The following is a 15,694-nucleotide window of genomic DNA, read 5'->3' as shown; positions in this document are numbered from 1 at the left end:
ACTGAAGAACTTAAGGACTAGAAGTGATTAAGACCTTATACAGTTTAAGAAAATGAGTTCTACAGTGATTAAGTTATTTGCCAAAACCATCAAGAAGCAAAGCCAGGACAATCCAAATGAATTTAAGACTATTTCCACTACACCATGCTTTGTACAGGTTAGAAACTTTAATTTATAACTACTATTCATACTTCATGTCTTTCTTCGAAGAGTAACTCAGACATAAAAAATAGATGATTTTTGGAAAGTTTAACTATTATGTATTATACCATTAGAAATAGATGCTTTTTAAAAAAGACATTTTACAAGGGTAGGAAACATGTACACTGAAATTCCACACCAGTCTTTATTTATACTTAGGGGCCTGAAACAAATCTTATAATTACCTCTTCCAAATTACATTTTATTCTCTTAATGGTGTGGTTTACCCCCATTATACAAAAACAAGTATGATTATTAATACACTAGAAATATTTTAAAAGAAAACCTCTTAAGACAGATTTTTATTAACCAATCCAGACAAATAATTATCTCAAAAAATTAATCTATTAATTTTCTGGTGGTGTCATTTTAGAAAAGATTTCATAACCAAATTACACATCTAATTAATTTACGTGTAAGTTTTAGCATTCACATCCCAAATCATGGAAGCCCTATTTTTTATAAAATCTTACCACTCAAGGTAAACATACTTCATTACATGTCAATGAAATGATGAATTTTCTAAACTGAAAACCCAAATATCTAACACTGATATATTTACTAATAATAATATACATCATGACTATGCTTTTAAAACTATCTACAGATTTAAATGATAAGCTGGTATATTATGGCAGAGTAAATCAAACTGTGAAATACTACTTTTGGCTCTAGTTCCTATCTTGCTCAAAAATGTGCGTATCATAGCCAAAATTTTTCTGTAGAATTTTATTTTGAAAATATTATTTCACTTGAAGATTGTTCTAAAAAACATTTTAAGATATGAAAATGTTATACAACTTATTTATTACAAATTAATCAGATAATTAGTTCTGTAATTAGGTACATGGTGTTAGCTCATCTACATAAAAAATATTGCACATTTTCCTTTATTTTGTCTCCAGATGTGACTGATGTCTAAACTATATAGAATTCCAAACTATTTAAAAGTTACTGTGTGAAATGTCAACTTTATAAATATCAGAACTAACTGCACTGTAAAACAATCATTTTGGTAAACATGCATTTATTCACAGTTGGCTTGTTTCTTCAAGATAAATGCATAACTGCTCAAAATTATTTAAGAACCTATGTAGAGGTACAAGAGCACACTATTACAAGTCTATTTCTACCTTCATTTTGAGGAAACACTGATCTTGGCAAAAACCTGGCTTACTTTCAAATGAACTATTGCTGGTAAGAAGGCATACTTTAAAACTTCTCTGTGATTTGCACCTGCTCTTTCCCTTTTAAATTAAAATTTAAAAGCATTGGTTTTCAGAGGTTTATCTATTGTGGCACAAGTGAGTAATCAAATAAAATGGACCCTAGAAGCAGTTCAGCATTTCAGTGCCTGCAGAGCCTCATTTTATTCGTAAGTTATGACTGCCTTAAATCGCTAGACCACTCACTGATAATAATTTTAAGAAAGCAACAAAACCAAATCATTTTAATGTTATGAAATTGACACAAACCTGCATAACACAGTATTCCTCCACTGTGCTGAGGTCATATTATACTTTAAAAATATAAACAAACATTCAATTGTGAGTTTTAGTTCTATAGTAATCCCAAAGTGTTTAAAATACACTTTAAAACAGACGTGGTAACTGCAGGATATAGTTTCAGACTTGAATTGCTATTAGTGTCAAACACAATCATTCCTTATAAATAATTCTAGTGGTGCACTGGTCTGATTGATTCCAGCAATTTCATTAACAGGAGTGAACCATACTTTACACACAGAGAATATATTACTTGAAAATCCCCCAAACAGGAAAAATTTAGAAAGCTGTCAAATGCTTCCAAATGAAAAGTAAAGATCTGTTTCTGGCCCTCTTCTACACCCTTATAGTTTGGAATCTGACAAAAATCCATGGGTACAATTTACAAACTTTGACAAACTATTAAGTTAAAACCATTTTCTTTGGGGGAGACGAGAGAAAGTACCTTTAAAACCTGTTATACAAAATTCCAGCTGCCTTTTTATAAAAGTACGTTCCTTAGACTAAAATCATAAAATTAAGGTGCAAGAGTTTAACAAAAATGAACTAAAGAGCTTTATTGACATCACAGTACATTCAATAATAATTTTAAGAACATTACAGCTGAAAGAGAATGGCATGTTTATAGTCTTATTATGCACTATTTTTTGAAAAAAATGTAATAGAAAGAAATCCTATTAAGTAACTTGGAGCAGCATTTGAAAAAAGTACACCTATTTACAGATTAAAAAAAAAAAAATTCTGGTTTCACCTACACAGCCACAATATGCCTCTATAATGAGACAAGCCCTTAAAACTCATGGAATTTTTTAAACATCATGGCATTCTTGCCACATCATTCCTCAGCGTTTACGACGGGGAGGGGTTGTTGATCTGAAAAAAAGAAAGGGAAAAGATAAAATTTAAAAATAAAAATGTATTTTATACTAAAGAAACTTCAATTTTCAAATAAATATTATTATATAGGATTTCTAAAATTACTTATGATTATGATCATTTATCAAGTACCAAACTGAGTTTATTAAAGAGAGAGAGAGAAAGGACACTTTCAACTTTGAATAAATTCAGTCAAATTTTTTTTTTTTAAATCAGACAAAATACTTTAAAAAGTATACTACCTTGATCGGGACTTAGACTTGTGTTTGCGGCTTGCCTTCTTACCAGACCTTTGAGATTTCTCCATGGATCGCGATCGACTATGTTTAGGCTTCTTAACCTTCTTTTCTTTGCTACTTCCTGGAGATTCAGAACTGCTCCTTCCACTAGAATCAGAGCCTGAATGTTTTTTACTATCTTTGGTAGTGCTTTTCTTACTATCCTGTCTAGAATCATGTCTTATGATTTTAACAGATATAGAACCACTCCGAGAGAACGTTCTTTCACTTTCTCGTTTCCTTTTTAACCTATCATCCTGACTGCTAAACTTAAAGTCTTTTTCTTCCCTTTTTTGTTTCTCTTTTCTTTTATCCTGTTCACGTTCCCTTTCTTTGTCTTTCTTTTTCCTATCTTTATCTATACTTCGACTCCTCTCCTTTCTCCTCTCTTGTTCTTTAACCTCACCTTTATGCTTATGACTGCTTCCACTAAGACTTCCACGTTGATCATCAATTTTACGTCTATCTCGACTCCTACTACGACTGGACCGATTGGTTCTCCTATCCCTTGAGCGACTTCTACTTCTACGTCTCTCTCGGGAAGGACTTCGATTTCTTCGTCTTTCTCTTTCAATGCTATTTCTATTAGATCTCCTCCTGTCTCTAATCTTTACTCTAGCCCTATTGCTCTCTATTTTAATTCTGCGAGAGTAACTTCTACTCCTACTACGCCTAGCTTTAATTGTTGGAGATCTACTCCTACTATGTCTCTTTTTTCTTTTAGGAGAAGAGGATCGGGAAGAAGTGCGACTACTACCTGAGCTAGAACTGTATGAAGAGCTAGAGACAGAACTACTAGTACTACTACTTCGGCTATTGCTACTGGAACTACCACTACTAGAACTTCCTGATCTACTCCTTCCTTGTTTCTCTTTTTCTTTATGCTCTCTTTTCGATTCTAAAACTGATGTAGTTTCATTTGGAGTTCTTTTCTTTTCATTAACCACATCACCATCTGCTTCTCTTGCTTCTAGTAGTGATAAACTATTTTGCTCTTTATGGATAAATTCATTCATCTCTTTTGTAACCCTTTCTGATTGCTGCTTTTCTTCTGAAACAGAAAAAGACAAAAATAGTAAGAAAGGCAAACATACAATGAAAAAACTTCCATACTAGCAAATTTCAAGCTACAGAACTATACAAACAGAGCAGCACTGTTCAACAGAAATAAAACAGGGTAAGCAATTCAGGGTTTTTTAACAGCTACTGTCGCAGTCGGACACGACTGAGCAACTGAACTGAACTGAAACAGTTTTTTAACAGCTACTAAAAAGAAACAGGTTTGAAATTAATTTTCATATTTTATTAACCCAACATTTAAAAAATATCATTTCAACATGCAATGAGTTAAAAAGAAAATCGAAATATTCTGCTCTTTTTTTTTGTATCGTAAAGTCTTTGAAGTCTAGTGTGTATTTTATACCTACAGCACATTTCAATTTAAGCTGACTCCATTTGAAATGCTCAGTAGCTACATGCAATTAGCTACCTGTCTGGACAGTACAACAATGGAGTACCAAAGTGCAGAGGTACAGTAAAGCAAGTAAGAAAACATTTCCCTCTTACACAGTAAGGCAACCTGAAGGTAAATTAGTAATTTATAGGAAATTTTTGGCTGTTAGCTCAATAATTACTTCTGAAATTGTCCAGTAAGATTTTTCAAACAATAAACTCTAAATAAATATTCTTTCACTATTCCTAGTATCACCATATAAACTAAGAGCTGTACACATGTATAGCATTTTACATAATTAAATTCTACAGTGAAGTTGCTCAGTTGTGTGTGACTCTTGGCGATTCCATGGACTGCAGCTTACCAAGCTCCTCCATCCATAAAATTTTCCAGACAAGAATACTGGAGTGGGTTGCCATTTCCTTCTCCAGGGGATCATCCAGACCTGGGGAATGAACCTGGGTCTCCCACACTGTAGGCAGACCTTTACCCTCTGAGCCACCAGGGAAGCTCAACTAAATTCTAAAAAGTCCTCTACTGTCCTTAAATATATTAGCTACAAATTACTCTTCAATAGTTTATAATATATTCCTTTCAAAAGTCTTTTCATTTTAGGAACTTCAGTGAGAAATAAAAAGACACCAAATAGTTTAACTTACAGTCAATAGAATTAATGTCTCCCAAAACAAAAAAATAGTTTAACTTTTATAAACTACCTACTTTGAAAAATATAATTAATTTTGACTTTTAAGTTTGATAAAAATAAGTCAAAAACCTTAGTTTCAATTACATCACGTAGTATTTATAATCTAGCTTTGATTGTATCCTGTTATTTTTAGGTTGGTTAAAAAATAATAGAAATACAAACTGAACTGTACAAATACTAAGTGAGTCTAAAAGATATACCTTCCATCTGTTTATCATGTAACAGTTGCTGTTCTTTTTCTTTTCTCCAAAAAGCTTCCTGTTTTTGCCGGATTCGATGCCGTAATTCCTCATCATCAGTGTCAGATGATTCAGAACCTCGGTTGCTCCTCTCATCTTCACTGTCTCCTGATCCATAACCACCCAGTCCACCTGTGTGCATAAAGCCCAGTCTATCACATGTAAACATTATTCTATGCACTAAAAACTTTTAAGGTCCGAGAAGAAAGCTCATTTCTTTTTTCATTGCCTTTTCTTGGAAGAATATGCTTATTCGGGGTGGGGAGGAGTATAAATTACAATGCTTAAGGAGTACACAGAATCCTCAAGAAAACTGAAACTTAGTATCTTATTCTTTCAAGAATATTTCATATATTGCTCACCACAGGGAATCTTGAAAATGATTATCTTATTGTCTCTGCTAACCAACAAAACTATTTAATAGGGCAGTAACAAAGCCTTACTAAAGCATCATCAATTCAAACTACCTTACACAAGTTTATGATAATCCTGAAAATATTTCTAAAATTAACTCTTTCACTGTTCAAAATTAAAAAATCCAAGGGATGCTAAATATTTTTTTCCTAACAAAATTAGAATACTGTAATTCTCAATGGTACAGAAATGGCAAGGTGCTATATAACTGCTCCCCACCCTGAAGTGATCTAGATAGTAATCATAACAAAATCACATGGGCATTTGGTTTTACCCATTTCTGCTGATCCTCACAAATATTAATTTGAAATGCAGATGTGGAAAAGGCAAGTTCAAGCTTTTATACACTTGATACTGTATCATGCAAATGGCAAATTATGAACATCACTACTATCATGCTCTAAGATAAATCCTTTCCTCTACTGTAAAACTTGACTTTCTGCAATACAATCTAAATAAAGGTCCTTAAAAACATTTATGGATAGGTTCTTCCCTAAGGCATGTATGCAATAATTATGAAAGTGAGCTTAAATGCTATCATGGCTAAATTATGAACTATTACAACTTGTACTAATAAACTATGAATTAGTCACCACATTTATAATAATCTCACTGTGAATGTTTTAGTTAAAAAAAAAAGCAAACCTTTTAGAGATTGATATAACCCTAAGACCTAAATTTTATACACTGAGTAGGCCCAGTACAGTTTCTAAACAGAACATGTAGAGAGACAAGGTAAGTGTGATTTTCCCTTTAAGGCCCTCTCACAAATAAGGAGAATACTTACCGAGTCCAGTGAGGGAAGCCAGTGCACTGGACTGTGCCAGCTGTTTTGCAGGAGCTTTGTATCACATCAACAACAGGAACAACATGTTAACACAAATAGCCACGATTTCATAGTCATGAGAGTCTACGGTATTGTTAAATCTACTACTATTGCTGCTTTTTGGGGAGAGAAGAAACATTAAAAACATAACATTCATTTTAAACCAGTAGTATGTCTGGCCTTGAAATTATAACTCTGATGTGAGCTGAAACTGGTTGATAATGAGGGAAAATGTTGACCAATACACTGGTATTTGTATTTTTGAGGTATGGACCATAACTAAAATTTTCTTTCGATATACTTTTTAAGTGTTACTAAAATTATGGGGGGGTGGGACATATTACTTGCTTCTGTAAGAATTACAAGTGGTAACTGTGAAAATTCTGAAGGTTCATAATTCAATAGTCAAACTAAATGCATTAGAAATCATACACCTAACACCATGGTATCTATATAGTAAAAAAAAATCAGGTGAAATTGAACATCAAGAATTTTCCACAGTACATGTTATAGAACAACAGCAAAATTGCTAATTTGTCCTTAGGTAGGTTGGATAAAAAAAATATATGTATAGTTTTAATATGGTGTCTACAAATCTAATATTTCCCAAAGAGTTAGAACATGCAAGAGGATCCATAATCTGCTAGTAATTCAACAAGGACAACAAAAATGTCCAAAGTAGCCACCAAAACCAAAGAGCCCCAGAAAAAGAAAACCGAGAACACCCACAATATACCTTTCGTTGCTTTCCGGTGTGCATCTTTGGCTATGTAATAAATTTCTTCATCTGTGACATCCAGTAGAATTTCAGTCAGAAGCATTTTTGTCAGCAACATCTAAGGAAGGATATTTTATAAGTTTGTTTTTTATTCCTAATTTAATTATTAAGTTACTAACACAGTTTGACATTTTCAAAAAAATTAAAAGGCAAAGCCATTTTATAAAATATTTTTAAAGATCAGATTAGCTATTCTAAGGAAAAGAATATCTTGAAAATTACTGTAAATTATCAGAACTTTAAAAACATTTTAAATCATATGGATTAAAATATATATAAGAATTTATCTGTAAAGCAGAAACACTAAATTTTAATTCTGGAGACAAAACATTTTTCTTTTAAAGTCCCTATTAATAAAAGTTTCTAGAAGTGTTTTAAGTTGAGAGGAATATTCTTTCACTTAATAATATTATTAGTAAGCCCCACAATACTAGTTCCTTATGTCACTTTGGAATTTACATTAACCCTCAGCTCAAACTAAAATCTAAGGGGAAAAAACAAGGAAAATAAGGAAACGGCAATTACTGCATTTTGTGAAATGAAATCCTTTTTTTCTTTATTACTATCCTACAGCATACAATAGACTTGAAATAGGAGCTGCATTCTAGCACTCCTTTGGCTACCAACAATGTTTCAAACGTGGACCTCTCTGGGATCCAGATTACTCATCTACTAAAATAAGAGTACACCGAATCAGCATCATCTAAGGACATTCCAAAGATCACTAACCAACCAACATGCGAAACGCAGCATATTATATACCCAATCTCAGAAATCTACAGTACACATTATAGACATTGAAGGCTGTGAAGTCTTTCAATTGAACATCTTTAACTGTGTAAAACCTGCTAAGTCACTTCAGTCGTGTCCGACTCTGTGCGACCCCATGGACGGCAGCCCATTAGGCTCTGCCATCCCTGGGATTCTCCAGGCAAGAACACTGGAGTGGGTTGCCATTTCCTTCTCCAACGTGTGAAAGTGAAAAGTGAAAGTGAAGTCGCTCAGTCTTGTCCGACTAGTAGCGACCCCATGGACTGTAGCCCACCAGGCTCCTCTGTCCATGGGATTTTCTAGGCAAGAGTACTGGAGTGGCTTGCCATTGCCTTCTCCGGTGTTAAACCTAGAGCTTCCTAAATTTTTCTATACATTCTTTTTAAATCTTCTACAGTATACAAAAAACACACTTTAGAAAATAATGCTGTGCTTAGTCACTCAGTCATGTCTGACTCTCTGTGACCCCATCCATGGACACCAGGCTCCTCTGTCCACGGGGATTTTCCAGGCAAGGATACTGGAGTAGGTTGCCATGCCCTCCCCTCCAGGTGATCTTCTCAACCAAAGGATTGAACCTAGGTCTCCTGCATTGCAGGCAGATTCGTTATCAGCTGAGCCACAAGGGAAATGTTCTCTTGGGTCTCATGTAGTATTAATAAACCACTATTTAATCATGCTGTTGATATTAGAAAATGTGCTTAATAATGGCTTTATAAGCTGTGATTTCATATATTATGAGTTACTTGGATTTTGCAGACACTAGTGCCCAGCAAATATACATCTTATAACTGTTTTACAAAAGTTCTTAAGTTTAAGATAGCCAACCAAAATTTTTTAAATTATTTTAATAATTGTATAATAAATTAATAATTATTAAAATCAATCAATAATTTAATAATAAAAATTATTTAACAAGATAAACCCTATAATATAATGCTGAATGTCATTATATCTCAAAAAACTTTTCTTTTATGTATATGGTAAAGGTAAAAAATTTAACATTCTACCATTTGATACTCTTTCTCTTCTTCCGTCATCTCTGGTTCACTTTGCTCTTCTTGAGGAACTGGAGATGGACTTCTGGTGACTTTTCCACTGCTTGCAGCCTCAACATTTTCAGTGTCTTCATCTTCCTCATCACTATCCTAAAAAAAAGTAACAGCACTTTTGGGGCCACCCAAATTCATGCTTATGTCATAAAATAATTATCTTTAATATTCTATTTTAGGGCTTTACACTGAGTTAGAGTTCCTATCAGAGGGATAACAGCACCACAGCCGCACTGAATCCTCATGAAGGAGGCACACAAATGACTGGGTTACAAGAGTTACAGGAATGAGAGCTCCAAAAGATCTGTTACTTATTTTTATTTTATATTGTACTATATTTTATTTACAGTGTTGTTTGTTTCAGGTGTATAGCAAAGTGATACAGTCATATATATATATACAAAAGCAGTTCCCGTCTTTTGATGGGGAGCTCATGGTTTATAATATAAATGGCATTATTTTGAGAGAGGGATAACTTAGGTATGGTATTAGGTTTTTTTCTTTTTGCATCTTGAGGCAGTTATAAAATAACTTAATGTAGCTTTTTGCAATTGTGTATTCTATAGTATTTTTTTCATTTGGTGAAATTTTAACTGTTAATGTTTTTGGCATTGTGCTTTGTACCATTTATTAAATAAAAATTATTTACATTGAAAAAAAAAGATACAATTTCAAAACAAACAAACAAAAAAATTCTATTTTAAAACCCCAAATTAAAAGTCCATGAAACAGATACAGAAAAATGAAATTTCTCTCTAAATAACACTTTTGTGCTACAGATTTCATTTCGTAATTTAAAGAGAGGAAATACAAGATTACAAGATGGCTTTTGAGAATCAATTTCAATTTTTTCCCTTAGTTAAGTTTTCCTAATATAAGTAACTAGAAGCACATCATGCCCAGAGATTGATTTAATTAATATACATTATATATGATGGTCCTGAGATAAGCGGTATGTAGAATTTTGGATAAATGGGCCACAGTCATATATTCAGTATAACTTTTATAGCTGTAAATTTAAGCTTTTTACCTAAAATCATGTGACTTTAAAAAAAAAAATCTAGTCAGTTTCCAGATCTAAACTGGTTACTGAAATTTGCTTTTTCTTAGCTACATAATCAACAGATAAGCAAGAAATGAGGTTTACTTCAGACAGAGGAAATACCAGTAGTTTGTCTCCGTATAGTGTTAGGTTTTCAGTAACCAGATGGCACATCTTAAAAGGTAGATTCTTCTTAAGGCAAAGAAATATTCCACAGTCACTCGTAACAATCGTACTAAGTAAAAGCCAAGGTGATCACCTAAAATATACTATGGAAAGACTATTCGAAACAGAGGAAGACTACATGTAAAAACAAGTCCAAAGGCATCTGGGAGAAAAGGGAGGACAATCTCCAGTTTTGAGATTTTTTTTTGGACACTTAAAAAAAAAATCAAACTGGCAAATCTACTATTTCATGTAGAGATTAAAAAAAATTTTTTTTTCTTTTTAAAGATAAATTTTAAAAGTGGCACCTGTTGTTTTTTATCTGCATAACACCCAGAACAAAATCACATCTTTGGTATTGTTGTTTTGTTAAAAAAAAAAAGTAGTTTATGGCATTCATGGAATTGAAGCAAAGCCAGTACCTGCTTGAAGGGAAGTGCAAGTCGCTCAGTCATGTCTGACTCTTTGCAACCCCAAGGACTATAACAGTCCGTGGAATTCTCTAGGCCAGAACACTGGAGTGGGTAGTCTTTCCCTTCTCGAGGGGATCTTCCCAACCCAGGGATCGAATCCAGGTCTCCTGCATTGCAGGCAGATTCTTTACCAGCTGAGCTAACAGGTAATTTGCTGTCCTTGAAACTTACTTCTGAAGGAAAAAAATGACCCTGGGAGGAAGAAGAATTTCCTGAATGGCACACTGGCCAGTGCTGTGGCTGCCATACCAGCTAGAAGCATATTGCTGCTAAAAACAAAAAAATTCTCAAGCCACTCATGCCATCTAACTGATAGAGATTTAAAGAGTTAAAACCTTATGTTACTTTCAGTACCTGTCAAAAACTAAGTTATTATATCCTTGAGTGTTAAGTATAGCTATTTTACAGACCATCACTAGGGAGTTCACTGTACAATAGAGGAACAGAGATTTGTTTGTCAAGGTAAAACCTATTATCTAGCATCTCACTAAGTAATTTCTCTCTGAAATGAAACATTTTATATATTTGCTGCCCTCTTTTCTCCTTACTACCCTCAGTAACACATATGTAAAAATAAACTCCAACATACTTAACGGAAAGTTAATCTCAAGGGTATTACTCTAGTACTTTTTCTAAATTAATACCTATTTATTTTGATAAACTTTTTAAAATTGAAATATATTTGATTTACAACGTTTCAGGCATACAGCAAGTGCTTTAGTAAACTTTTTTTCAGATTCTTTTCCATTATAGGTTATTACAAGATACGGAACACAGTTTATGTGCTATACAATAGGTCTTTGTTTTTTATTTTATATATAGTAGTGTACATCTGTTGATCCCAAATTCCCAATTTATCCCTCCCTCTATCTTTTCCCTTTGGTAAACATAAGTTTGTTTTCTATGTCTGTGTGTCTATTCTGTTTTATAAGTAAGTTCATCTGTATCTTTTTAGATTCCACATACAAATGACATATGGTGTCTGTAAATGGTAAACTGGTGCAGCCACTGTGGAAACCATCTACAATAGCCAAGACATGGAAGCAACCGAAAGGTCCCTCGACAGATGAATGGACAAAGATGTGGCATGTGTGTACATACAACAGAGATACACTCAAAGGAATATCACTCAGCTATAAAAAGGAATGAAATAATGCCATTTACAGTAACATGGATGGACCCAGAGACTATCACACCAGATGAATTAAGTCAGAAAGTCAGTTAACTTTTTCACACAGATGTCACACGGAGCTTCAGATCAAGAAAGCCTACTTACAAATTTACTTCTCTGAGGCAAGCGAGGGCCGTCTCCTCCTTCAGCATCATCTGTGGACTTCTTTTCTTTTTTGGACAATTGTGAACGTTGCTGCTCCATTCTTTCCTTCTCCAACTTCTTCTGCTTTTCACGTTCCATTTTTTCAAGACCTTCTCGAATCCAAGCTGGAAGAGTCCTGCGTTTTACTGCATCTGTTTCACATGGGACAAAATATTTGTAAGTCAGTTAAGTAAAAGTCATAATTTCATGAGTTCTTTCTTCTTAAATTTCTACAATCTTTGTAGGTTAAAAAAAAATATTTTGGTGCCCTTTAAGTGCTTGTGAAAAATACTATAATTCTCTAGCAAGGCAGTGGTAATGAAAACAATTCACTTAACATCATGTTTTTCTTTAAAATCATCACTTTTAATAGCAAAAGTAAATATGGCTTTAATGCTTATAATGTGCCAGGGCACTGGGAGAGTCCATCATCTTACTTAATCCTACAAAGTCCTAAAAGAGCACTTCATCTTTTTTAGCTGATGAAACTGATGCTCAAAGAGATTAAGTGCTGTGTTCCAGGTTATAAAGACAGTAAGTAGTGATATGGGCTAATTCAGAGCCAACTATTACACTATACGGTTTCCTAAAATATTCAAAGAATTACAAAACCATGAGCCTTCACATTAAGAATTCACTTGAGTATTATTCCTTAAGTTTAAAAAGTTAGAATCTTTCTATTGATAAAATGTCTACTTTGTGATTAAAAAAAGAAAGACTTAAATGTCCATTAAGTGCTGGATTTGGATTTCCAGATAAAAAGGAACATATATATGTAACTTACTGATGGCGATAAAATAGTTCTATTATGTTATTTAAAAATTAAATTTTTTTGCCAAAATACTATGAAAACTGAATGAAATAAATCAAAGAAATCAATCTGACAGCAGTATATCCAATGAACTGAAAGTGCAAAGAGTCCATAAAGAGAGAATGAATATTTTTTAAAAGGGGGAACTGGTCATATACTGGCAAAATGTATCTAACTATCAACATCAAAGAAATATCAATATGTCATGGATATGAAAAATTTAAATTTTATAACGAAAGGTTGGAGTTTATAAGGTAAAGATTTATTTTAAAGAAAATTACTGAAAACTAAATATTTCAGATAGTATCTTTTTTATAATTTTAGGATTTATGACTATAAAATGATAGGACTTTAAAGTATCAATTCCTAACATATGATAGCACTATAACAATTTAAGAAAACAAAGATTCCTTTTTACATCATCAATAAATCATGCCAATTGTAGTTCACTAAACTTAAATAGCTACCAATTTGTGGCGGCTCCTGCTTCACAGGAAGTGCAATAGGTGAACGCTGCCGATCCCTGAATGACGATGGTCTTTCTCTTCGATTCTGGGGAGGTGCCGGAGGTCCTGGAGGTCCTGGTTGCCAATAAGGAGGATGAAATCCACCTTGCGGTGGACCAAAAGCAGCCCCATGCTGAAAGAGTATTGCAGTTTATTTTTCTTCACATTAATACAACATACTCTCTGGGACACACGTGTGTTATGAACTGGGACAGTAGAAATCCATGTGTGCAGCAAATCCAAGATTTCCATGGTTCTAATATCCACCGATATTTCTGTAGCCCTAAGAACCTAGGCTTACTTTTCTTAAGAAAGATAAAGATTTTCTGCCTATGTAAATCAAAGAGCCATATAAAATTCATCTTTTAATATACTACATTCAAGAAGTATGGAAAAGGATATATATTAATATGAGTTTTTTCATTCTGAATCCATTTATCAACTACTCCTTCCACTACCAAGAAATCAAATAAATGTCAATTTTTCTGTAACTAGAAAATTACAGGAAAAAAAATGAAATCAATTCCAACTTCCTACTTATGAACTTATTTCTATAATCTTGCAAGAAATAACTATTTTAATCAAAGATAAAAGCTACTGAATCATTCTATTAATCTTTTTGTTGTTTCAATTTTGCCATTTCCAGAGGCTTTTCTAAGCCAGATGCCAACAGAGGTTTTTATCTTATTAGCATGGGGATCTATGAGCAAATGCTATGTGAGGAGAAGCTCCCCATGACTACATTTTTTCAAAACAAACAAAAGCTGTCATATCTGTATATCAAATATCCTTATACAAAAGGTATCTGAGTATGTATGAATAAGGGGATTACTGTCTCAAGGTTAATATCATTCACGTTTATGCCCATTATCCATACAATTAGTGAAACAACATATAGGTTTTTTTCCAAAATTTTAAATGATAGCTTAGTTTAAAGATAACGAATGGCAATCAATTATTTCAAAATAACACCTAGCACTATAATTTAGGGTACACTCTGGCAAAGTGATTAGAGAAAATAAAGCCCCACATGACACTATTCCCCATAGAGTTCTATGTCCCTAGGAATGAATCAGATGCTACAAAGGAAGTATGTACAATTCCATTAACATGTCATGTTAGAATGGGAAAAAAAAATGACAACACTAGAAAAAGTCTTACTCTACACAGCAGAAGGAATTGCATTTAGGAAGATGATCTATGTTCTTCAGGCATTTTATTCATGTCTTAACCATAATCTATTTTTGATAAATAATGTATTCAACTACTGTGCATTTTCTAAACTTTATTTAATATTTAAAGGTACCATCTTGAAATTATAAATTAGAAAACAAAACATCATATAGCCACTGCACTTATACATTTCTCATTTTATCCAATTTTTTCCCTAACAGTCCTTTATACCATTTTCCTAAGCAAATCAAAAACCAGAAAATAAAAACCTAATGATTTTAATACTCAAAAACTAGTAACTTTTTGACACATACGTGCTTATCTGTGCAAGACTGAAAAGTGAAACACATATCTTAGATACTCTTGATGAGACACTTCCAAAGAATGGATTACGTGCACATCTACAATATTAAAGCAACAAAATATCTTTCACCTGATAGTCAAACTGGTTCACTGGCCCCACTGCAAAATTATCGGGTGGTCCACCAAAGTTGTGATTGTTCTGGTTAAATATATGCCTGTTGTCAGGGGCAAATTCCCCACTGTCCTGACTGTTGCTGTCTTCGGAAGGAGGAACAATGTCCATTGGGCCTGGTGTTGGTGGCATCCATGGCTGATCTGGAGGGGGGTGTGGGGGCTGCTGATGCATTCCCCATTCTATTTAGGATTCAGGCATAAAAACATTCAACAGGGGGTTATAACAAAATCAACACAAAATTTTAAGATCTCAAGAAAGCTAGATTTTTCAGTAAAGAAACGGATTAAAAAATCTATGACTTCTTGGTCAAATTCCTTTTGTATAACTTAAAAATAAGCAATGAATCTAATAAATAATTCAAATGTGCTAACTACTACTCTAATTTATATCCTAAACAAATGGAAACCAAATACCCAAAATTATTTTTAATGAACATAACAAAATCCAAAGCAAATTTCTGTTCAATTTTTCTATTTGTGTTCAGTAACAATACCATAAAAATAATACTTTCAGATTTTTATATAATTTCTTTCTTCCATGAATACATTTATCCTCACAACATCCCTGTGAGGTAGGGAGAAATCAGGTACTATTTTCTCCAATTTCAGGAGGGGAAACTGAGGCACACAGAG

The 15,694-nt window shown here is 33.3% G+C and overlaps 1 protein-coding gene across 3 annotated transcripts in view; it reads right to left on the bottom strand.

Moving 5' to 3' along the window:
* Nucleotides 1-332: 332 nt before the first annotated feature.
* Nucleotides 333-15,694, bottom strand: part of PNISR (PNN interacting serine and arginine rich protein) — a 29,972-nt gene continuing 14,610 nt past the window's right edge. For all 3 annotated transcript variants that reach the window (XM_055433729.2, XM_055433730.2, XM_055433731.2), the window contains 9 exons: nt 15,018-15,241; nt 13,373-13,544; nt 12,056-12,246; nt 9,058-9,195; nt 7,235-7,334; nt 6,460-6,513; nt 5,220-5,390; nt 2,825-3,911; nt 333-2,579 (listed from right to left, as the gene is read on the bottom strand). In XM_055433729.2, coding sequence (XP_055289704.2) covers nt 2,549-2,579; nt 2,825-3,911; nt 5,220-5,390; nt 6,460-6,513; nt 7,235-7,334; nt 9,058-9,195; nt 12,056-12,246; nt 13,373-13,544; nt 15,018-15,241 — 2,168 coding nt within the window. In that variant the 3' untranslated portion in view covers nt 333-2,548. The remainder of the gene's footprint in view (nt 2,580-2,824; nt 3,912-5,219; nt 5,391-6,459; nt 6,514-7,234; nt 7,335-9,057; nt 9,196-12,055; nt 12,247-13,372; nt 13,545-15,017; nt 15,242-15,694) is intronic.

Source organism: Moschus berezovskii, chromosome 10 (assembly GCF_049115385.1).
Source record: "Moschus berezovskii isolate FMDL1 chromosome 10, NW_MosBer_1.0, whole genome shotgun sequence".
NCBI classification, from domain to species: domain Eukaryota; kingdom Metazoa; phylum Chordata; class Mammalia; order Artiodactyla; family Moschidae; genus Moschus; species Moschus berezovskii.
This window is presented reverse-complemented; position numbering and strand designations above follow the sequence as displayed.